The following is a 24,905-nucleotide window of genomic DNA, read 5'->3' on the forward strand; positions in this document are numbered from 1 at the left end:
AGGAGGCTGTCTCAAGGGCATGCTTGCTGAGAGACATCTAACAAGTAACTGCTTTACCAAAAAGACAGGTACATAAGAGCCTTCCTGACCTTATCATGCAAGACTAAGCTCAGGGTATGTTTGAAACAGGAAGATGGTACAGTAAGACATTTCTTTTCAGTTACTACATAAGTAGATGACTTCTCTGATTTAAGAAAATAACTCAAATAGAGGATTTTGTTATACTATCATGCACTGATAAACTAATATAAAGGTGAATACACAGGAACTTACCTTACTTAACGGAGAGGGAGCACCAGATCTAAAAGGTAACACAAAAAAATCAAAACTGAATATACATAAATATATTTCTGGAAGCATTTAAGTTTGATACTACTATTTGGTCAAATATTAACCAGTTTTGTTTGTTTTATGTGGGGGGGGTTGTTTGTTTTGTTTTTACTTAAAATAATGGCTAAACTATTTTAGAAATGCCAGTTTTACCTTTTACTAAATTATGGTATCTTTTCCATCTATATAATTCATTAAATTCACATTTAAGAATTTAGAATACTACATACATTTTTTATAAACTCTAGTCAATTAAACTTTTCTTTAAATCTATTCTCATTCTCTATGGTCCACAAAGGTAAAGTGAATAAACTAGGTTTTCAATTTTTTCCAGGAAAAAAAAATAATGCTTTACAGAATTAAAAAAACCTCTGGCTTATTATTTCTAAAAGTTAGAGAACTCATTAAAGCCAAAATGCTTTATGATTTATTTAGTCATATTTGCTTTTCACAAATAAATGTCAAAAACAGTGATGATCCCTGCACCAATCTTCATGTCTACTTTTTTGGAGTAGGTTTGGTTTCTTACATTATTATAACACAAACTTTCTAGGAAAGAAGTTTATCCTATTGTTATAAGTGGATAGTTGTTGTTAGATGCCATTGCGTTGAGTACAACCCAGACAGACTCCATGAACAACAATTGAGGGGAAACCTACAAGAAAAAAAAAATCCCATAACAACTATGAGATATCATCTCACTCGAGTAAGAATAGCAAAATTTAACAGAACAGCAAACATAACACATGTTTATTGCAGCTTTGTTCACAATAGCAAGGAGTTGGAAACAACCTAAGTGCCCATCAATAAACGAATGGCTAGAGAAGCTGTGGTATATTCGCACAATGGAATACTATGCTGCATTAAAAAACAAGGAACTCATGCAATATTATTCAAAATGGTTGACTCTGGAGAACATTATTGCTGAGTGAAATATCCCAGTCACAAAAGGACAAATATTACATGATGCCACTGTTGTAGAATGGGACTGTCCTTGGGGTTGGGGAGAGACTGAGTAAGATGGGTTCAATAATGTATACTGCACTGAAACAGAGGAGGGAGAGAACCGTTTAAAAGAGAGATATAACTGGGTATTTCTGTCATCACAGGAGACTAGAGCGAGGGCTACATGGTGGAGGGGACCTGGGGGAGGGTTTGTAAAACAATGAAAGAATCTTTTCTTTTACTTTTCCATAATTTTTGGACTCATGTACTTATAACTTGTTAGTCAAATTTGTGTCTTCTAGGTTGCAACACCCCCATGATACATCTTCAAGGATATGAACATGTACACCCAAGCACAATCAATAAGAGTGCATCTAAATTCCAAAATCAATCTCCATAATAGTCTATGTGTTTCCTACTGCCAAAGGGGCCCTTTAGAGTAGTGAGAGAAGATCTTCACCCTGAAACCCACAGCGTCCCTTTTCAGCAGGAAGTAGCTAAGAGAATACGCCATCCCCTTTTCCTTATGACTCAGGGTGAAGTCTCTCTCAGGGAGGAGTGATAGGGAATGGCAAAGGACACACTGACAAAGAAGATTAATGAGAACTGGCTTTGACAAGCACTGTGGCATTTGGACAAGAACAAACTGGGAGGAGGGTAGAGAGAATGGTGCAACAATGAATGAATGGAAGCCCAAAATCTCTGTAAATGTTTATGAAAATTAATAAAATATAATTAAAAAAAACAATAGCAAAGAGTTGGAAATAATCCAAGTGCTCACCAACAAATGAATGGATCGAGAAGCTCTGGTATATTTACACAATGGAAGAGTATGCTGCACTAAGGAACTCATAAAATATTTTACAAAATGGGTGACCCTGGAGGACATTATGCTGAGTGAAACATCTCAGTCACAAAAGGAGAAATACCACATAGGGCCACTGTTGTAAAATGGGACTGACATCATGATGGGTTGAGGGAAGACTGAGAAAGGGGGGCGATAAATAATATATAGTGCACTGACATAGATGAGGAAGAGAACTGTTTAAAAGGGATATATAATGACAGGAGTCTAAAATGAAGGCTGCCAGTGGAGTGGACTTGGGGGAAAGGATTGTATAACAATGAAAGGATTTTTCTTTTACTTTTCAAAGAGAAGAGGGAATTGGGGGGGAGAGGGTGGGCAGGGAGGAAAGTGCAACAATAAATGAATGGAAACCCTAAGTTTCTGTAAACTTTCATTAAAATTAGTTAAAAAAAGGGGGGGAATCCCCACTAACTCCCATGTTTGTTTCTAAGGATGTGCGTGAAAATGAAGATAAAACAATTCCTTTTTAAGTTAGATCAGTAGTATCATATACCAAACACCTAGAAAATTGTAGCTATTCAAAAGCAACTGCTGAACAGCTCAATTTCACTACCATGAGGTGGTGGAAAAGAAATTGGCAACAAAATAACAAGCCTTATTTTCAGGATCTTATTTAATGGAAGGAATCATTTTCTACCTAGCTATGGTAAAAATAGCATACTTACAGAGCCCTAACAAAACAAAAGGAGCAGCAGTTTTTTAACTGGAATTGTGTAAAAAAAATCAAGAAATTATTTAGTGTGTTTTTTTTAAAGATGTAACAGAAATGTGATAGAATGTTCACTTATGTTTAAGATCAACTTCCTTTACAATCCATATCTGTTATTTCCTGTTTAAATTTAGTTGTTAATGAACATAAACACAAGTAATATAAGGCAAAGTTACACAAAGATTTTTACAATAACAGAAGTATTAATTTTGTTCAAGGCAGTTTCAGTAATTTTTCTTAAAGTTAACAAATCCTATGAGAAAATTGTACATGTTTAATTAGTCATATTAAAGAGTCTCCAGAAATAGGTGAGTTCACAGACTTTTTTGTATCCATAAAAAGTCATTTTGGATCCTAAAACTCAAATCACAAGGGTGAACATTCTCTAGAGTTTTTAGATAATAATCCTCTCATGTCACCTCTATTTCTTCATAAGTATAAACAAATGAAAGAAGTTAAGACTAATAAAAATACTCCCAGGGTAATGATGTTCTGAACTCTCCAATAAAAATTGCAGCCCTGTGAAAGGTTCACTTTCTAAGAAGGAGTTTACTGAAATTAAGTTGTTAATCTCACAACCAATTTTTACACAATGATTTTTGAAATACTAATAGAAGGAGAAATATTAATAAAAAAAGGAGAATTGAGGATAAACACATAATAATTTATAATTCAAGACATACCATAGCAAGAATAAAAATGAAGTAAGAATGACAGAAGTGCTCTTTTCTGGTGATGAAAAGAAATCATACTCAAAGCTAAATACAAACACCTAAAACTGGCACAAGTATCAGTTTGCTATGTCTCTACAAGAGCACAATTACTAAATATTACTCAGAATTACCACTGAACAAACAAATGAACATCTCATTAGACTTCTGCTGAGCTACCATTCATTTACTACTCTGCATCTCAATTAACAGTCTAGTTGGTTTCTCTCCACCAGATGCTAAACTCCTCAAAGAAAAGAACTCACTCCCCTGCCTATCATATAGCAACTGGCATTTTTAGATGTTGTCATGCACCACTGAGTCAGAACTGACCCATAGCTGGTCCTCCAGGAGATTTTCAAAGGCAGTTAATTGCATGGCAGAAGATTGACCAGCTTTCTCCCGTGGAGCAGCTGGTAGATTTGAACTGCACACCTTCAGGACTGCAGCACAGCTTCTTGCCATTATGCCACCAGTGCTTAAAAGAATCTTTAAAGAAGCTTCAATATCTATTAAATTACTATTCTTTGAATTTTAAAATAAAAATATTTATTTGTATATTCTTCTTATAATTAATTAATCAAAACTCTTATAAATTATCTTTGTGAAACAAAGTAATACTGATAAATGACTAATGCTGCCATTGTTCAGAGCTAAACTCTGCTATAATTTTTTCCAAAAAAGTGAGAAGTAGAGGTTCTTTTTAGGCCATGCCTTGAAAAAGCAACACTAATCACTGACTGAAATCTAAGTATCCTTAGGCTCAATTAAGTCAGTAACTTTAAAAGTCACGCCATTACTTAACGGTGGATTCGGCACACATTCCACTCTGTGTAATGCATAAAACTCATGCACATTCCACATTCCAGACAGTCCAGCCAAAGCCACATATGAAGCCAGCACATTTGTTTTTATCTTACACACATCTTCACTGTTTCTTTTTTATATGCTCCATTAGCTGATTTTTTTTTAAAACTTCTCATTGGTTATTTACCCTTTATAAAAGAAAATCCTACACCCCCCCTCCACAGTTGTTGTTGTTAACTGACATAGAATCAATTTCAACTCATGGTGAACCCATGTGATATAGTGGAATTGTCCTATAGGGTTTTCAATACCATAGTGTTTCTGGGAGTGGATTTCTAGGTTTTCTCCAATGGAGCTTCTGGGCAGGTTAGAATCAACAATCTTTCACGTAGCAGTCACTGGACTTAAGCATTGTGTCACTGTGCGTTCCTACATACAGACACATAGTTACATTTATAAAGACCAATACTTAATTTAATAATTTAATGTCTAGAAATCTAGTATATAATAAATCTTGGGGAAAATATGGCATGAAAAGAATTTTAAAATAGAATGAATGACCCATATTCTAGTCTAGCCTAAATTTTATAAAATACTACAAATCATAGATTTTTATTATAAAAATAACAAGTGCCAAAATTTCATTCCAAGGTGGTAACAGTAAGCTGTCAAAAGAAGATTGTTATTTTATATCCTATTCACAACAGTAAGATCTGCTACATCATTTCCAGTGTAAGTGCTGGTCAGGAAAAAAGAAATACGCAGATGTTAATGAAATCTGTTTTCTAAATAATTTTAATTTTGAGTTTCTTACACCCTTACCACCCTCCATTCCACAGATACCTAGAAACCTACATAAGTAGATAAAATCAGTTTCTGTTTTTTGTTTTGTGGAATAACAGAAGCAGATAATATACAAAGTTCTATCACAAAGTATTACATTAATTTTCAAAATATTAGAGAACACAAAGTATTAGATAGAAAGTTTGTACATATTTTTCAGAGCAGACTTTTAAATGTTTCATCTCACGGATTTACTTAGAATAAGTAGCAAAAATAAAAACGGAATCACTTTTCTTTAAAACTTGTGTATTTAAGCACCTTCAATAATCCTTTGTTTACTAAACAATGAGAAAAAAATTTTATTTCTAAGGTATAAATAAGGTTGTTAATATTTATCCAAGAAGATTAAAAAAAGTAAAACTATTTGTGCTAGTCCCCTTGGGAGATAAAGAAAAAAAGCATATAACTAAAAAGCCATAGGTTTGTGAAATGGACAGAAATTAGTTTAAAATTATTTAAATACCAAATGTGGAATCTTAAGAGCGTTTTTGCATTTTAGTAATGACTAAATGCAAAAAAGTCACTCACTGTAGTACTCACCCTTCACTTAAGTTCCCAGGTAAGCACAAACATACAAAGGAGAAAATGGTTAACTATAATAGCTTATTTATTTATTTTAAAAATAGGGAATATGCAAAAGACATATTCAGTAAGGTCTCAGCCAATTCAGAAAAGAAATGGTAAGCATAAAATGATTATAAAGGAGAGAGATAAAATAATAACAGGCAAAAGGCAATCAAAACATAAAGGTATTAAGCTTTTATTTGATTTTATAAAATGAAACTAGGTAGCCAGTGGTCAATGTCATAGGGTGTTGCACTGCTAACTCAAAGGCTGAGCTTCGCCAGGGGTTCAAATCCACCGGGTGGCTCTGTGAGAGGAAGAGCAGTTTTCTCCCTTTGCAATTCATAGCTCTGGAAACTAAATACCGCTATAAGGGGGAACAGATTCCACTACAGAAAAGATTGAGAAATAGCTAGAGCTAAGATTGCTGAAAAGTTTGCAGTGACCACAAGGGGGCAGTTTAGACTTGAAATTAATCAGTTGACTTCGTGTATATTCCAATTCAAAGCAATCCTTGTGAGTTAACAGTAGAAGCATGTTCCAAATGGATTGAAAGGGCTGATTTTTTAGAAGTAGAGAGCAAGGCCTTTCTTCCAGGGTGCCTTTGAGTTGACTCAACTTCTTGGTTAGCAAATATGCATCCTGAGACTCCAGATTGGGAGTTAACCTACTCTAACAGGAGACAGCATCTCCAGCAACTACATCACTAGCAGATTCAACAAGGGGAAAGCATAAGGTTATGCACAATGTGGAGGAGTGTGAGGTGTGAAAAATGCAAAGACTACTTGTGCAAAGGACAGGCTCGTTCTTGCGCTCTTCCTGTGCAGACTTCTTTAGCTAAGAAGCTCCCTCTGCCACAGATTTCTTGCCTCCTTTTGCTTAAATCCCAATCAATTAATTTGTTTTTCTAGATATCTGCAGGGAAAGGACTAGCCACCTATTTCAATAACTGGAGGTAGGCATCTTGTATTGGGAGTTAATGTATTTTAACTCTTTTTAAGTTGACATCTATTTATCCACAAAAGTGAGCGTGGTCAAACTGAAGCTGAGGGCAAACCCTGTAGTACAGTAACAACCTTGACAGCCTTTCTAAGAGTTCCTGACATCCATCAATCCAGGCAGCTGTCAGCACTGCTTGGAGACACACTTATTCATCAATGGAAAATAAAAGCAGGATGTTTTCTATACTAAATAAGAAAAAAAAAAACACCATTAGAAATAACCTAGCTAATGAAATAACCACCAAAACTTAGGGTTAAGATACAAGTCTGGATCCTAAAGTAAAGGAATGCTCAGAAGAAAAATAAATTATCCAAAGGAGTTATATTTTTAAAGCTGTATCATAGATAAAGCTCATATCAACCTGAGTACTGCTGTCAATAAAATAAAATAAACACAAAGGTGACACCACCACCAAAGGCATATTGCAAGTCAACTCTTGCCAAAAGACTACATTCAATGTTTAGGTGGGGCTAATAAAATATGAAACAGTTCATGACTTTCAGAATCACAAAATATACAAAGTGAAATAGACCGTAGTACGAAGTGAGAAAAATGATAGCACTGGGTAGCTTAGGATCAAAGAAGACTTCTTTAAAATGTTAGCCTAAGGACTGCTCTCACAGAAGCGAGAGACAAAGAGGGCAAGCTTCCAAACAAGTAGATTAGAGAGATGAACAAAGCAAAGACTGAAAAGCAGTGTCTCAAGAACACACAAGTATGACACCTGCTGGAAAGAAGAAAATCATGGAACTGAGAAGTTTTCTGCAAACTATGAGGAATCACAGTGAAAAAAAATTTAAGTGCCCAAACACAAAAGTATGAAAATCTAGTAAAACTACACTACCTCCCTGCTTGATTGGTACTATAATTTATAAAGGGAACCCTGACTAATCAACAGCAGCACAGCTTCGGAGGCAGACACTTGAATGGAGAGAATGACACTTGAGGGCTTTGTTTTTTACCTAGTGGGACTGGGAATATACTCTAGAGTTCAGGTCTGGCACGTGAAATTTAACTTGTTTCTGTTCATCCCCATTGAATACAGATTTGGATTTTAAACATGGGCAATTCTTTCTCTCTATATTGTGAATCTATTCTAAAGGTAAATTTCCAAATTAACATGTTCACTTAACACAGCACAATCTACTAATTTGCTGTATTAGTCTGCAGTCCGGCTGTCCATAGATGAGGTCCCACTGCTGTAAATTTACAGAAAGGGCAAGAATTCTAAGGCAACCTAGAAGAATGACAATAAAGTATATCCTAAATCTGTGGTGGGATAAACTATATCATGCTAAATTTCATTTTTATAAAAATGACTCCAATATTTGTCATCTTATTAGAAGATAGAACTAAAGCGTACTTGTTTCCAGGTTTCTTTCCTTCTAATGTATTTAGATGCTGTTCAAGGGTCTCCATAAGACTGCTGGGAGCCTACAATAAGAAAGTAAAAATAAATATCTGTATTGTTCTCCTTCAAAAGAAATACACTGGAACATGACTGTAACTTTGCTTTGTGGAGATTGCTGAGTGAACCTCAAATATTTTACTGATGTGAGACATTTTCACTACAGGGTTTCTGAGTATTTCAGTATTTAAATTCTATGGAATCTCAAGCAGATTCATTTAGATATATATAATTCCACTGCATAACCAAGAGTGTTACAGTGTGGTTTCAGTGTATAAATTACAATGGATACACTTTCACTGAGTTATACTTATATGCAGTAAGCCCAATTAAATCGAGTTTATCAATACATTCTCATAAGACCACAGTGAAAAGGAATAGGTATTTGTATTTAAGTGAAAAACATAAGTGCTCAAATACAAATGTACAGAAACATTAGAATACAGTAAAATTTCAATTATTCATGTTTGAATGAATGAGTAGGAAAAATTGCTACCATTTTTTTTAAAAAAAATACCAAGTTATGGAGAAAAAGATACAACTTTAAAGACCAATCATAATTAAGATATGCTTATTATTCAGGAATGCAATGAATATAAATGATAAAGGAATTTTAGCCTAATAATAATAACAATAATAATAATAATAATAAATTCAACTGTTTTATTAAAGTACATAATGTTTATTTCTAAACAACATTTTAGGCACTATAAAGTAATGGTATTTTACTGTATACTAGAAAGAGAGAAATCACAGAATCATACAAGTTTTCTGCTCATACTATTCTTGAAGTATTAGACATTTAACTTCATCTTTCTCAAATAACTTTAACCTAAATGATACCTTAACAACAGCACAGGCATCCAAAAAGATAACATTTAGTGAATGAAATCTATGACCACCTCATACATTTAAATGTGGTAACTGTCCTTTAATTGACATGAAAATTTTCAAGTGTTTTTGTTAATTTCTAAATTAGTTCAAAGAATTAAAAGAAATTAATAGTTATATATTTTACACTGAAAATGTTACCAATGACAAATTAGGAACATTTATTAAAAAAATTTATTTTTGAAAGTCCAAGATATTTATTTAACATTACCTTTCATTTATCTAATAAACTTGCCAAGTCTCTAAACAATCATATGATTATTAAAAACTGAACTTACTGAGTGAATAAAAATATTACTTGATTAAAGTTAAGAAGGTAAGGTAGAAAGAGACATCTTATTATGAACATATCTAAAAAAATTCTGAGCTGTAAAGGACAAAGACCTTCAAGAGAGAAAATAAATCTTTGAATAGATCTAAACGTTTATAAGAAATGATAATATTTGTTAGACAATTCTGCTGAACATGGACTACAAACTCCAAAAATCTATGAGTAAAGAAATATACTAGTTTAAAAAAATTTATAAAGAGAGAGAAATTTTACTTTCTAATGTTTACTATAAAGTTTACTATAACTTTTTAAGTTTACTATAAAGATAACTATAAAGATATGCTCACTGAATAAACAGAATATCTTTTGAAAACTTAAAGGGAAAAACAGAAATAGGTTCAAAAATTTTGGGTGCATTAATAACTGATAACTTCAAGATTACGGAAACTACAAGGCCCTAGAATAGAACTTTTAAATGGTCTTGTTTTCTTTCTTCACTGCTATTATTGTGAGGAAAATCAGGTTTGAACACTTAGGGCGTCCAAATGCTAAATGCAATTTAAAAGAAATTTTAAAGTTCTTTGCTAAACATAGATTAAATATAGTCTGAAAAAAAACACATGTTATTTATAATAAAAAAACAGAGAGTAGCTAATATAAGTAATAAAAAAGAGGTAGTATTTTTCTCCTATAACGTTTCTTAATTTAGACACAAGACTAAAACTAGACAAAGTAAAACTCAGGAAGGTAGTGATTTACAATATTTTAAGTAATTTACACTATTTGACATAATTTACAGTTGTTGAAAGATACCAAATCCAAAACAAAACAAGGCAAAGATCATAAAACTAGAAAAATGGACTTTTTCTGAAGTTATTTAGCAATGCACTGTGTAAGTTTGGAATATTTTATTCTAAAGCTTTAAAAGTGCTCCCTCATTTATATTTCTTATAAGAGAGGAAATCTAACAGAAATATATTTTTCAGATATTTCTTAGAATAGGGAAAAAAGAGGACTTTGATAGTTGGTAATGTCTAACAGAACTTGAATGTCCTTCTTATTTGTAGCGTTATCAACTGCACTGCATATATTCTTGGCATAAACTAGAAAATAGAATAAAACTGTCTCTTATATTTCTAATGGGTAAAATTTGAGAATACTTCTGCTGTTGTAAAAGGGCTTTAAGATGACAAAATACAATTAATTGTATTTTTAGCTGCCACTTATGAAAGTGCCAAAGTCAGTAGATCAATCAGCTGGAAATGCCAAGCCAAAGAACAAGAGTGAGCCCCTGAAAGCCAGAAGTTAACAGTATCACATCATGGTTTTACTGAATCATTGATGGTACAGTCTTTAAAAAAAAAAAAAAATAGGAGACTTTTCTTTACAAGTAGTTTTCAGGTCAACCAGAACTCCTGACGTTAAAACCTAAGATATTGTTCATAAATGGAATTATTTAAAATTTGGAACACACACACACAAATCAATTTATCATTTTCTCAAAATAAGTTAATAGCTTATTATGAATCCAAGATCAAAGGTAAGCATCAATATAACTCTCAGATGCTTTAAATTCTAAAGCATCAAAACCCAAAGAATAAATACATGGGGAAAAAATTACCAAAAGATCACTTATCTGAAACATTCATATTTACTTTTTATCTAAAACAGGACTTTTGTAAGTTTTAAGAAATTTCACAGATATTCATACCTCATTTAAATGCAGTTAGGGTATTATATACACAAAAAGGGCTTCAGATTATCACTTTGATGTCTGTTATTTATTCTCTTTACTAAAAGACATACATTAATGCCATTCTATCTTACTCCTAGTCAACAGAAGGTCCTGTTATGAACATTTATTTTTTAAACTCTCTACAAACAGGTATTTTTGTTCATTGCTATAGCTGGTTTCAGTTGTCATCATGGCCACAGAGAAGTCTACCAAAGAGCAGAATCTATCATTGGAAACAAGCCCTGTCCAGATCAATCCCAACCTAACACAGTATACAAGACTAAACTCAGAATATGTTACACAATCCAGTTCAGACCTGTGCATACTACCATCGCTCTCATTCTCATTACTGTCCAGTTGGGTTCTCACCACAGCTGACCCTCCACTGGGGTTTGGAGGCTGTAATGACACTGGAGAAGAATGCCTATCTTTCTCCTTTGGAGGCAGTGGTGGACTTGAGAAGCAAGAGGCAGGGCCTTTGGGTTAGCAGAGCAACTGTCTACAAGGCCACCAGAGCTCACACTATCACAATGGACCCAAATCTTGAGTCCAGTTAGAGGTCTCCATTAGACCTGTCAAAGGGGCTCTAAATAAGAGATAAGGAAGGTGCTGAGCTGAAGGTTGACAACAATCCCAACATAAGACAAAATTTAGGTTATTTCAGAATACTATTGTTTGGGATTTAAATACCCAGTGGTAGTTAAGAATTTTTTCTTGTGAGTTTATAATGTAAAATTAAATATTATATAATAAATGTTGCTTTTAGGGTCAGAAGAAAAACAGAAAATAGAAGTCTACCAGGATCCTATGAATCTTTTTTAAGAGTGTAGCTTTCTATTAGACCCTGAGCAAAATTTTTTCATTTTTGGAGGTGGAATCTTTGCTTCTCAGATTATGAAAAGATAGGCCTTGTATCATGAAACAAAATATTTTCTCCAGACTTCCTGAGAAAAGTAGTAATATTATATAAATAAGTATTATTATGCCATTATCACTTACATGGACATTATGTGAATCTACTTTCAATGACATAATAAAATTTCCTATTTTGAAAACCAAAAAAGTATTTACAAGCATTTTTAAAACTTCTCTCTTCATTTAAGCTTGACCTAAACTGAGACAAAGAAAGTTTTGTTTTCTTCTTATTGAAAGGTTTCCTCTAATAATACATCTAGTGTTTCTTTTATTTCATAGTAAATCTGTGTATAGAGTTAAAACAAAGCTCATTTACCATTTCTAAAACGTATTCATGGATGTTAAATATTTTAATATACATATTCTTTGCTCAATATGTATAACTCTGTGCAGTATAAATGCTTATTAAAGAATTTAAAATGGAAATCTTACTTTGATTTCTTTAACAGTGTTAACAAACTTCATAAATCTATAGACAATAAAGATATTAAATGCTACTTCATATACAATTAACTTGAGCCATATCCAGGTATATCTTATTCAGGCAAGTGTCTATTCAAAGAACACTATCTCCTCCTTGTAGCAAAAATACTTGAGACTAATAGTCTTTTTTACTAAAGGAGAAGTCTCCCAACTTTCAAATAAAAAACATATAATACCATCATGTTCTGTTGGGGAAGACTGAGAGAAAAACTGGATAGATTATGTATACTGAACTGAAACAGATGAGGGAGAGAAAAGTTTAAAAGTGATATTTGATAGCATATTGTGATTATCACAGGAATCCAGAATTAAGGTTGCATAGTGGAGTGCATTTGGGGTGGGGGGCAGGGCAGGGGTGGGGGCAGGGAGGATTGTATACCAATGAAGAAGTTTGTCTTTTGCTTTTCAAAGAGAGGAGCGAACTGAGGGGAGGGGGGGGGTTAAAGAAAAAAGAAGTGTAACAATGAATGAATGAAAATCCAAAATATCTGTAAATGTTCATGAAAATGAATAAAAAAATTGTAATAAATAAAAAAATAATACCACCATATTCTTAAAATTCTCTGGGAGTTTTATTTGTGTAATGCTTTTGGTATTTATTAAGAATTTTAAGAATTTCTCTGGGTTTCTCTAATTTTCAAGAAACATGGGTTAACATTGTTTTAAGTATAGAAATACTAGAACATATTATAATGATAATATACATTTTTATATTTTTAATAATCAGGCAATTTCTCATGATAAAGGTTTATTATGTCTCTTTATAAAAACAGGAACATCACACATATTATAAAATGAGACAGTAACTCTATATGCTCTTTCACATCTAACTGACTCTAGTTAAGGATAAAGTGACTCAATAAAGTAAAAAAACAGGTCCTGCAAGTTATAGATTATATAAGATTATAAGATATTATAAGATTATATATTTTTGCACATGTGAATTACCTTGATTCCACATCTTAAAATGCACATACATCTCAAGACACAGAAAAGAGCTGGTAAAAAGACTTTTACCATTAATTTTGCTTACCAGAAAAACTACACATTGTCATTATTAAGCTTTAAGAAAAGCATCTTTCACACACAGAAATCACTCTACTTAATGAAGACAAGAATCTGTGTAATTGAATGTTATCATCAGAGTTCCCTCCATACATAGTTTTCTTTCACTGGAAACTAGGAAGACAAACAGGCAGAAATATTCTGATTGTCATGACATATATGTGAATAAAAAGGAAATTTTTATAACTTAATGAAAGTGCTTTATATATGAAAAGTGATTGTCAAGATTATTGAAAACTTTTTTATTTCACATCTAACTATAAAAAATAAGCTTAGTAAGTAAATTCCATTGTCTTTATCCTATTTGAACAGGAAATATTAATATTTTCATATTATCTCAAGAAATACCAACAACTGGAAAAATAAGTAAAGGAGAAAAATTTCAAAGAATGGTGGTTAGCCTAAATTAAAAATGCATTCAGGGCTTATAAAACTATAGTAAAAAATAAAGTAATAATTTAATGCATACAGGATCTTCAGCTGAGAAAATAGCTTACCTGTGTGAGGTCAGGAATGTCACCTTTATCAATACCAACTTGCTGTGGATTAAAAAGAGAAGATTTACATCATAGAAATTTTTTTATTAATTTATTAGCATGTTGTTGTTCTTAAGTGCCATCAGTTAAGTTGTGTGTTGGAATTGTAACAAAAAAATTATTACTATACAATGGAAAATTATAAAGATTGAAGTTAAAATTAAAGATTCAGTATTGTGTGTGTAGATTAAGAAGTAGAACAAATTAACTTTGAGTATGCCTTTTTTTTTCCTAGTCAATATAACATAGTAATTCCATAGCAATTGCCAAATACACAGATTTTACTGAAACCCAAGAAGTATTTGAATTCCTGCTGCAATGGGACAATTCCAGAGAATAAAGAGGGCAATGTATTTGGGACAGGGAGCTACAAGCAGGGGAAAGATTCACTTTCTCAGCTGATAAGCTTCACTTTCTCAGCTGGTATGTTGAAGTGTTAGAAAGAGAGCTACATTCAATCCCCCTTGGACAGAAACTGCTTAAGTTAGCACCCTTGATCTCATATCATTCCAGAAACAAAGGAAAGAATATGCCATCATGTGAGACACTTTCCTATAGTCAGCATTTCAAGATGTGGAGGAGAGCAGGGCCTGAAACTCCTCTAGAGATGCTACTTGGGGATCACTGCCATCATGGGGCATCCCAGGGACCAAGGAAGACAACAGAATTTGGCACAGGAGCTATAAATAGGGGAAGGACTCACTTTCTCATCTGACACACTGAGGTACTGAAAAGAAAGCTGTCTGTAAAGCCCCCAGAAATTGCTTAAGTTGGAGACCCTGATTGCACACTGCTCTGTCACTCCACAGATAAAAGAGACAAGAGTGTTTGGAAGAGGGGAATGCAATAAGGCATGGTTCCTGCAGAGCTGCACTGCAGACCACAGAGAACCTGATGGACTTTAGGAAAGACAAGAGTGAGTGGTCCGCCCCATAGATTGAACATGCAAGCTAACAAGTAGTCAATAACATCATAAACATAAGAAGTACCAAAAACTTATGCAGACATAATAGAAATGGTCTAACACTTACCAAGAAAAACTTCACATAATATCAAGCACACAATAGGTAGCTTCAAACACTGAAAAAACAAATTAAGCCTTCTCCAAAAAAAGTAGAGCATACTACAGACACAGTAAATACTCCAGAGTCAGGATTATATATTGTTATGGAGACATTTGAACAATTAAAGAAAATGGCACATATGATGGGGGAATAAAAGGAAGTCAGAAATAAAGGTAATACCCTAGAGACAGAGAACCAAAAGAAATAAACTGATGCAGAGCTATTTGAAAACCTACAGAAGACAGACCACAATGATACAAAATTAGAAATTAATAACAAAAGGATAAAGGAGACAAAATCATTCCTTTAGAAGCTGAACAATAGCTTGCTTGAACATGAGTGGGTACTAGAAGAAATAAAAATGAAATTAAAAAGTTCTGTGAAACAAATGACAATGAAAACACAAATTACTGAAACCTCTGGGAAACAGCCAAAGTTATAATCAGAGGTCAATTTATAGTAACAAGCAAACACATCAAAAGTCAGAAAAAAATTATTATTGACTCTAACTCAACATCTCAAACAAACTGAAAAAGAACAGCAAGAAAACCAGACACCCACTAAAAAAATTATCAAAATTATCAAAATTTGGGCAGAAATAAATGAAATAGGAAACAGAAAAACAATTGAAACCATCAATAAAACTAGGAGTTCGTTCTTCGAAAAGTTCCATAAAGTTGACAAGCCACTTGCAAAACTAACAAAGGAAAATAATGAAAAGACACAAATAATCCAATTAAAAGATGAAATGGGGAATGCCACAACAGAGCCAAATAAATGAAAGGGCTAACAATAGACTATTATGAAAAATATACACTAACAAATATGAAAACCTAGAGGAAATGGACAAATACTTAGAAATTCACAACCTACCTAAACTCAGACAAACCAAAATTGAACACCTAAAGACCCTTTACAAAATAAGAAATTGAAAAGGTAATAAAACAACTTTCAGCCAAATAAAGCCCTGGACCAGATGGTTTTACAAGTGAATTTTATCAAACATTCAGAGAAGAACTGTCACCAATTCTACATAAACTATTTCAGAAAATTAAAAAAGATGGAATTCTCCCAGACTCATTCTATGAAACAAATATTTCCTTGATAGCAAACTGAGGTAGAAACATCACCAAAATAGCAAACTATAGGCCAATATATCTCATGAACATAGATGCAAAAATCATAAATAAAATCCTGGCCAAGAAAATCCAACAATACTTAAAAAAAAAATCCACCATGACCAAGTGGGATTTATAACAGGTATGCAAGGATGGTTCAACATAAGAAAAACAATCAATGTAATTCATCACATTAACAAAGCAAAGAACAAGAACCACATGATCCTATCAGTTGATGCAGAAAAGGCCTTTGACAAAATACAACACCCTTTCCTGATTAAAACACTCAACAAAATAGGAGTAGAGGGGAATTTCCCCAACATAGTAAAAAGTACATATGCAAGCATGAGAGTCAACATTGTTCTCAATGGAGAGAGATTAAAGGCATTCCCTTTGAGAACAGGAACTAGGCAAGGATGCCCACTATCACCTCTCCTATTCAATATTGTATTGGAAGTCTTAGAAATAACAATAAGACAAGAGAAGGGAATAAGTGATATACAAATTGGCAAAAAGAGGTAAAACTATCTCTATATGAAGATGATATGATAGTATACTTAGAAAACCCTAAAGACTCAGCAAGAAAACTACTGGACATAGTTCAACAACTCAGCAAAGGGGCAGGATATCAGATCAACATACAAAAATCAACTGGATTTCTCTACAGTGACAAATAATATAGAACTGGAACTAAAAAATCCCCCACAAAACACAAAAACAATAAACAACAAAACCCAATATCCTTCACAATAGCTAATCACAAGATTAAATACCTGGGAGTAAATCTAATTAGAAACACAAAGGATCTATTTAAAGAAAATGACAAAACATTACTACAAGAAACAAAAAGAGACCTGGAGAAATGAAAGAATATACCTTGCTCTTGAATAGGAAGACTCAATACTGTAAACATGACAATACTACCAAAGGCAGTTTATACATTCAATACAATCCCAATACAAATACCAATTCCATTCTTCAAGAAGATGGAAAAGGCAATCTCCATTTTCATTTGGAATGGAAAGAAACTCTGAATAAGTAAAGCACTCCTGAAAAAGAGAAACAAGGTAGGAGGCATCTCATTCCTTGATTTCAAATCCTACTACATAGCGGTGGTGGTCAAGACAGCATGGTATTGGCATAATGATCAATGGATTAGAATTGAGAACCCAGAAATCAGCCAGCCCATCTACCTATGGCCAACTGATTTTTGACAAGGAGATGAAATTAGTCAAGTGGGGAAATGACAGCCTTTTTAACAAATGGTGTTGGCAAAATTGGAAAGCTATCTATAGAAAACTCAAGAAAGACCCAAACCTCACACCATACACAAAAACAACTTAGAGTGGATCAAGGACCTAAGACTAAAACCAAGGACTATAAACTTCATTAAAGAAAAGCTTGGAAGAACTCTAGAAGCCCTAATCCAAAATATAAATAGTCTTCCAAGTATCCTGAAAAATCTGCAACCAGGAGAGGATAAAATAGATGAATGGGACTTTCTAATAATCAAATCCCTATCAAATCCCATCCAAAAACTTCTCCAGCAGTGTAAAAAGGAAAACCACAGACTGGGGAAAAAAAAAAAATATATATATGGTAATGACATGTCAGGAAAAGGACACAAATCTAGAATTTATAAAATATTCAAGCACCCCAGCAAGATAAAAGTGAGCAATCCAATTGCAAATGGGCATAGGATATGAACAGATACTTCACCAAAGAAGACATTCAGATGGCAAACAAACACATGAAGAGATGTTCAAAATTTCTACCTTTAAGAGAGAGGCAAATCAAAACAACTATGGGATATCATCTCATACACCAGTAACAATAGCAAAATTCAACAGAGCAGCAAACAACGAATGCTGGCAAGGTTGTGGAAAACTGGAACCCTTATTCACTGTTGGTGGGAGTGAAAATGGTGCAACCACTATGGAAGACAGTATAGCAATTTCTCAAAAAGTTAGAAATAGAAATACCATTAGACCCAGCAATTCCACAATTGGGAATATATCCTAAAGAAACCAGAACTGCCACCCAAGTAGATATATGCACACCTATGTTTATTGCTGCTTAGTTCACAATAGCAAAAAGTTGAAAACAAGTGCCCATCAATAAACAAATGCATAGAGAAATTGTGGCATATTCACACAATGGAATACTACACAGCATTGAAAAACAAGGAACTCATAAAATATTCTACAAAATGGAGGGCCCTGGAGGACATTATGTTGCGTGAAATATCTCAATCACAAAAGAACAAATACTGCATAATACCACTGTTATAAAACAGGACTGACATCGGGTTTAGGGGGAAACTAAGAGAAGAGGGGATAAATAATGTACACTGCATTGAAACAGATGAAAGAGAGAACTGTTTAAAAAGGATATATGATTAGGTATTATTTGCATGGCAAGAGTCCAGAATAAGAACTTCATAGTAAAATGGATGGGGTAAGGGGGATTGTATAACAATGAAAGAAATTTGTTTTTTTTCATTTCAAAGAGTAAAATGTACTGGGGGGGCAAGTAGGAGGGGAGGAGTGGGCAGGGAGGAAAATGTGCAACAATGAATGAATGGAAATAAACAAAAAAGAAGTGCCAATAAATTTCAATGCTTCAATTGAAAAAAAATTTATAGCCTCAGGGAATAAAAGAATATAGCCTGACAGAATGAGAACTGAGCCACAAACAGAGACTTGTACACCAATGTTCCTAGCAGCATTATTCACCATCCCAAGAACATAGAACCAGCGCAAATGCCCAAAAACAAATGAATGGATTGAGATATTATGGTACATTAATGTGATGGAATACTACAAGCATGCAGAGCAATGATTTTTAAAATCACTACCTAACTTGGGAGGGACTGGAGTGCATTATGCTGAGTAAACTAACTCAGTCTCATAAGGACAAATACCGTGTAAAACCATTATTGTATAAATAGAAATATAACTAGTAAATGTGTATGACTTGATGGCACTTAACAACAACAAATGTGTATGATGATCAGAGTGGAGAAAGGTAGGAGCAGAGGGGAGAGACTGCAGGTGGGTGATCATAGTGTTGCACAATTTGATGAGTAGAGGAAGGGGTGGGTAAAGGAAATGGGAATTATCTGGTTTGATAAAAAGTATATATGAACTTTGCAAGTAAACCAATATAAAATAAAAATTTTACTTAAAAAAAGAATGTTAAATGAATAGAATCATACAAAAAACTCTTGAGAAGCTACTGCATGTGTCAGTATGTCATTCTATCCCAATGTATGGATATATTATAATTTATCCATTTTCCTGTTGAAGGATGTTTTAACTGTTTCCAACTTTTTAATAATAGTGAATAAAGCTTCTATATTTACATAGACAAGAAAAAGAAAAATCAGAGAGTCAAGAAAATTAAGAAAACGTTATAATCATGTGGGATGACATAAAAAAGGCACAACACATATATGATTGGAATTCCAGAATATGACAGTGACAGGGAAATCACAGAGAAAATTGTGGAGGAGGCATGAAAAGAAAACTTCCAAGGTATTATGGAGAATGGAGAAATCCACATTCAAGAAGATCAGTGAACACCAAATAGATTAGACCCAGAAAGGAAAATATCAGGACATACCATACTCAAATTCTCAAAAGTAAAAGATAAGGATTGTTATTGTTGTGTACCGTAGAGTTGAAAATTACCCACAGCTGACCCTCCAGTGGGTTTTCAGAGGCAGTAAATCACACAGGAGGAAAAATCAGCCTAAGAAAAACAGCCACTTACCAAAGAGAAACAATTGATTAGGTTCTGATTTCTTAGCAGGAAGCATAATATCTTAGCAATTGATGCAGAAAACGTATTTTACAAAATCCAACACTGCTTCTTCATTAAAACACTCAGAAAAATAGGAATAGAAGGGACTTTTCTCAACATAGTGAAAAATATATATGTAAACCTAAGAGCCAGTATCATTCTCAATAGAGAAAGACTAAAACATTTTCCTTACAAACAGTGACAATGATGCCCACTTTCACTACTTAACAATCAACACTCTTGGTACCATCAGCCAGGGAATTAAAAGATAAATTGCATTGAGAAAAGTATGCTGTCAGAGAGCTCTACCGAAGTACTGAAAAGCATCAATATCACTCTGGAGACTAAGGTGTGCCTGATTCAGGCCATGGTCTTTGCAATTACTTGTTATGCATCAGAAAGCCGGACAATGAGTAGGGATGATAGATGGAGAATTAATGCCTTTGAGCTGTGGTGGAGGAGAAAAGTACTGAATATACTATGGATGGCCAGGAGGACAAACAGGTTCATCCTAGAGAAGGTGAAACAACTATGCTCCTTGGAGGCAAGGATTCTGAAGTTTCTTCTGACATATTTTGGACATATTGCAAGGAGGGACCAATCTTTGTAGAGGGACATCATGCTTGGGAGAGTGGAGGAACAGTGCAGGAGAGGAAACCCCTTGATGAGATAGATTGATTTAGTGATGGGAGGATGGGGGCAGGTGTTTCAGAGACAATAGACTTGGCACAGGACAGAGCAGGGTAAAGAGCTGTTGTACACAGGATCGCTACGAGTCACAAGCGACTCGACGACACATAACAACAGCAACAACGACATTCAATATTTTATTGAAAATACTTTGTAAGTCAATAATACAAGAGAAGAAAATAAAAGACATCCAGATTGGCAAAGAGATAGTTAAACTGTCACTATATGCAGATGATATGATAGTGTTCACAGAAAACCCTAAATAACCAACAAAATCCTTTTAGAGCTAGTGGACCAAGTTAGCAGCATGGCAGGATACAAGACTGATATACAAAAGTCAGTGGGATTTCTCTGCAATAACAAAACACAGAGAAGGAAACTAAGTAAGAAATACCATTTACCATAGCCAACCATTAAGATACTTAGAAATAAACCAAACTGGAAACCCAAAAAGAGGACACATCCCTAGTATAATTCCTTTCCTAATTACTGTGTTTCCTTGCTCAGTTCTGACAGAGGTCTCTTGATCCAAGTACAGGTTTTGCACGAGCACAATCAAGTGTTCTGGGATACCCATTCTTCTCAAGGTTAGTCACAATTTGTTCTGATCTACTCAGACAAATGCCTTTGCATAGCCAATGAAACACAGATAGACACTCTTCTGGTGCATTCACCCAAGATCTGTCTGAGATTGGAGATAATGTCTCTAGTGCCATGGCCTTTTCTAAATTGAGCTTGTATTTCAGGTAGTTCTTTGTTAATGCACTGTTTCAGTTGTTTCTTTATAATCTTCAGCAGGATTTTGCTTGTGTGTGATATTAGAAATACTGTTCGATAATTTCCACACTGTCAGAACACCTTTAGGGAACACGAATAAATATGCATCTCCTCTATTTAGTTAGCAAGGCAGCTGTCCTCCAGCTTTCTTGGCACAGCATGGTGAGAACATTGAGGGCACCATCTGTTTGTTAAAATACGTAAATTGGTATTCCATCAATTCCTGAGACCTTGTATTTTGCTCCTTCAGAGCAACTTGAAATTCCTCCTTCATCACCACTGCTTCTCGATCATGTATTGCTTCATGAAGTTCAGCCAATTCTTTTTGGTACAGTGACTCTGTATACTCCCTCCATCTTCTTTTGAAGCTCCTTGGATCGTTCACTATTCTGCCTATAACATCCCTAGATGTTGCAACTCGTGGCTTGAATTTGTTCTTCAGTTCATTCAGCTTAAGAAATGCTGAGCAAGTTTGGCCCTTTTGATTTTCTCACTCCAGTAGCAGTGGCAAAGTTTAACAGGACAGCAAGTAATAAATTTGGAGAGGATGTGGAGAGATAGGAACTCTCATACACTATGAGTGACACTGTAAAATGGTACAACCACTCTGGAAGGCAGTTTGGTGTTTCCTCAAAAATCTGTTGAACATATAAACTCCGTACAACCCAGCTAAACCACTGCTAGGAATATACCCCAAGGAAATAAGAATTGAGACATTAATGAAGATTTTGAACAACAATGTTAACAGCATCACTATTCACCATCGCATGAATATGGAAACAGCCCACATGTCCAATCACAACTAAGTGGATTGAGAAATTGTGGTGTATTCACATAATGAAATATTATGCAGCACTCAGGAGCATTGGTTTAACAAAAATAATGCATAACTTGGGAGAAACTGGAGAGCATTATGCTTCATGAACTAACTCAGCCTCTTAAAAACAAATATTGCATAAGACCATTATTGTAAAAATAGAGGGATAACCAGTGACACATGTATGAAAGCCAAAGGGAGGAAGAAGTAGGAAAAAAGTGGTGAGGGTGGGCAGGGGGAAAATCACAGAGATGCACAATTTGGTGGGTGAAGGGAGGAGGTAAAGGAAATGCGAAAGACCCTATGGGGACCTGAAAAGATGGCAAAACGGTCAGCCTAGTCCAATGGTAATTAATTTTATAAAACACAATGTATAGGAATGATTATATGAAACACAATGTGAATGAAGGAAAGTGTGAAACACAGTATATGTGAATTTTGTATGCAAACCAATATAAAATAAAAATGGAAAAAGGAGAGTAAAATGAAGTTTTTCTACGAAGAACAACAGCTAAAAAGGGGGGGGGGACTGTAAAGAATAATGCTTAGACTAAATTTAAATCATTAATAATGCCCATGCATTTATCTGGGCAGGGAATTCACTTTGTTTTAAAATTTCACTAGAGGACATGGGATGATAAACAAAGACCCACTGAGAGAATCATTCTGCTAGTTTTTAAACATATCCTTCCAGTTGTACTTTAAAAAAAAACCAAAACAACAACAACACATATATACAAAGAAATAGGAACCATTTTCTGTATGTTTCTTATGTAAAGAATAAAGATGAATAGCAACAAAGAAAGGACAGAATGAAAACTAGAAAAGCAACCATTTCCAATAAACAACAATAAGATGATGTATTTAGGAAGTAACCTCTATAGAGACACAAAAGACCTTTATAAGTAAAACTAGAAAATATTACAGTAAGAAACTATAAGAGACCTGAGTAAATAAAAAACAGTCCCCCTGTTCATGGATAGGAAGACTCAACATTGTGAAAATGACAATCCTACCAAAAGCAATCCCAATATAGATACCAAATTCATTTTTCAAGGAGATAGAAAAGGCAATTTCCAGTTTCATTTGGAAAGGAAAGAGACCCAGAATAAGCAATATTCATCTGAAAAGCAAAAATACATCTCCCTCCATGATCTCAATCCTACTTCACATCAATAGTAATAAAACCAGCATGATATGATATTGGCATAACAAACCACACATAGATAAATAGAATAGAATCAAGAACCCAGAAATTAACTCATCTACCTACAGTCAACTTACATTTGACAAGAAAACAAAACCCACTAAATGGGGAAATGATAGCCTCTTTAACAAATAGTGCTGGCAAAACTGAACATTTACTTGCAGAAAATGGAAACGGGCTTTATATATCACACCATACTGAAAAACCAAATCAAATCAAACTGCCCTAACAACAATAGCAAAGTTCAATAGAGGGGCAAACAATAAATGCTGGTGAGGCTGTGGAGAGACTGAAACTCTTATTAACTGTGGATAGGAGTGTAAAATGGTGCAACCATTATGGAAGGTGGTATGGCATTTTCTGAAAAAGTTGGATACAGAAATACCATTCGACTCAACAATGCCACTACTGTGAATATACCCTAAAGAAACCAGAATCATCATCCAAACAGATGTATGCACACTCATGTTTATTGCTGTATTATTCACAATAGCAAAGAGATGGAAACAATTAAATGCCTATCCACAAACAAATGAATAGAAAAACTATGGTATATTCATTCCCACAATGGAATACTACCTATTCATAAAGAACAAGGATCTTTGCAAAATACAATGCAACATGGGGACAGGGGTACATAAAGCATTATTCTGAGTGAAATAACTCAGTTACTTAAGACTGCATACAATCACTAATATGAAAATAGGAGGATAACTGAGGAAGACATGTATAAATGTTCAAAAGGGGAAAGGAGAAGGGAGGAAAATCACTAAGATAGCTGAGGTTAGTGTGCAGATGAGGGGTGAAGAAATAGGAACGACTGAGTGGAGGCTTGAAAAGACAAGAATGATAACAGGAATAAGTCAATACAATTATGTATGAATACACTGTGTATGAATGATTGTCTTAAACACAATGAAAAAGAAAGAAACACGGGTATATGAATTATTGTATGCAAACCAACAAAATATTACAAAAAAAGAAAATGACAACACATTAGTCAAAGCAACTTCTGTCAAAACAATTTCAAGTTGACAACTGTTGTACAGAAGAAAATATATGGTATGAATACAACTGTTCACTATGTAGCTCAGAATGATGAATGAATGCTCTCTCATTTTTAATTGATCTAATTCCTTCTCCAAGCTGACAATATTTTTACTGCCAATTTTTAATTTCATTATTTCCTCATGCAAAAAAAGAAAAAAAGGTGAGTTCACACTTACTGGTACATCAGTTATATATCTTATGTGTTACTTCATAGAGTTGCTATGAGTTGCCTATGATTCAATGGCACTTAACAACAACAACAATTTTTTTTAATTTTTTAAAGTTTTTTTATTATT

The 24,905-nt window shown here is 34.0% G+C and overlaps 1 protein-coding gene across 4 annotated transcripts in view; it reads right to left on the reverse strand.

The window, feature by feature from the left end:
- Positions 1-24,905, reverse strand: part of SNAP91 (synaptosomal-associated protein, 91kDa) — a 260,033-nt gene that overhangs the window by 75,913 nt on the left and 159,215 nt on the right. For 2 of the 4 annotated variants that reach the window (XM_006892128.1, XM_006892126.1), the window contains exons 8-11: positions 14,044-14,085; positions 8,142-8,212; positions 5,753-5,758; positions 274-301 (exon numbers count right to left, since the gene is read on the reverse strand). In XM_006892128.1, coding sequence (XP_006892190.1) covers positions 274-301; positions 5,753-5,758; positions 8,142-8,212; positions 14,044-14,085 — 147 coding nt within the window. The remainder of the gene's footprint in view (positions 1-273; positions 302-5,752; positions 5,759-8,141; positions 8,213-14,043; positions 14,086-24,905) is intronic. The other 2 variants (XM_006892127.1, XM_006892129.1) reach the window with 2 other exon arrangements.

The sequence above is a fragment of the Elephantulus edwardii genome, unplaced genomic scaffold (genome assembly GCF_000299155.1).
Source record: "Elephantulus edwardii isolate Elephantulus edwardi_28Jun2011 unplaced genomic scaffold, EleEdw1.0 scaffold00111, whole genome shotgun sequence".
NCBI classification, from domain to species: domain Eukaryota; kingdom Metazoa; phylum Chordata; class Mammalia; order Macroscelidea; family Macroscelididae; genus Elephantulus; species Elephantulus edwardii.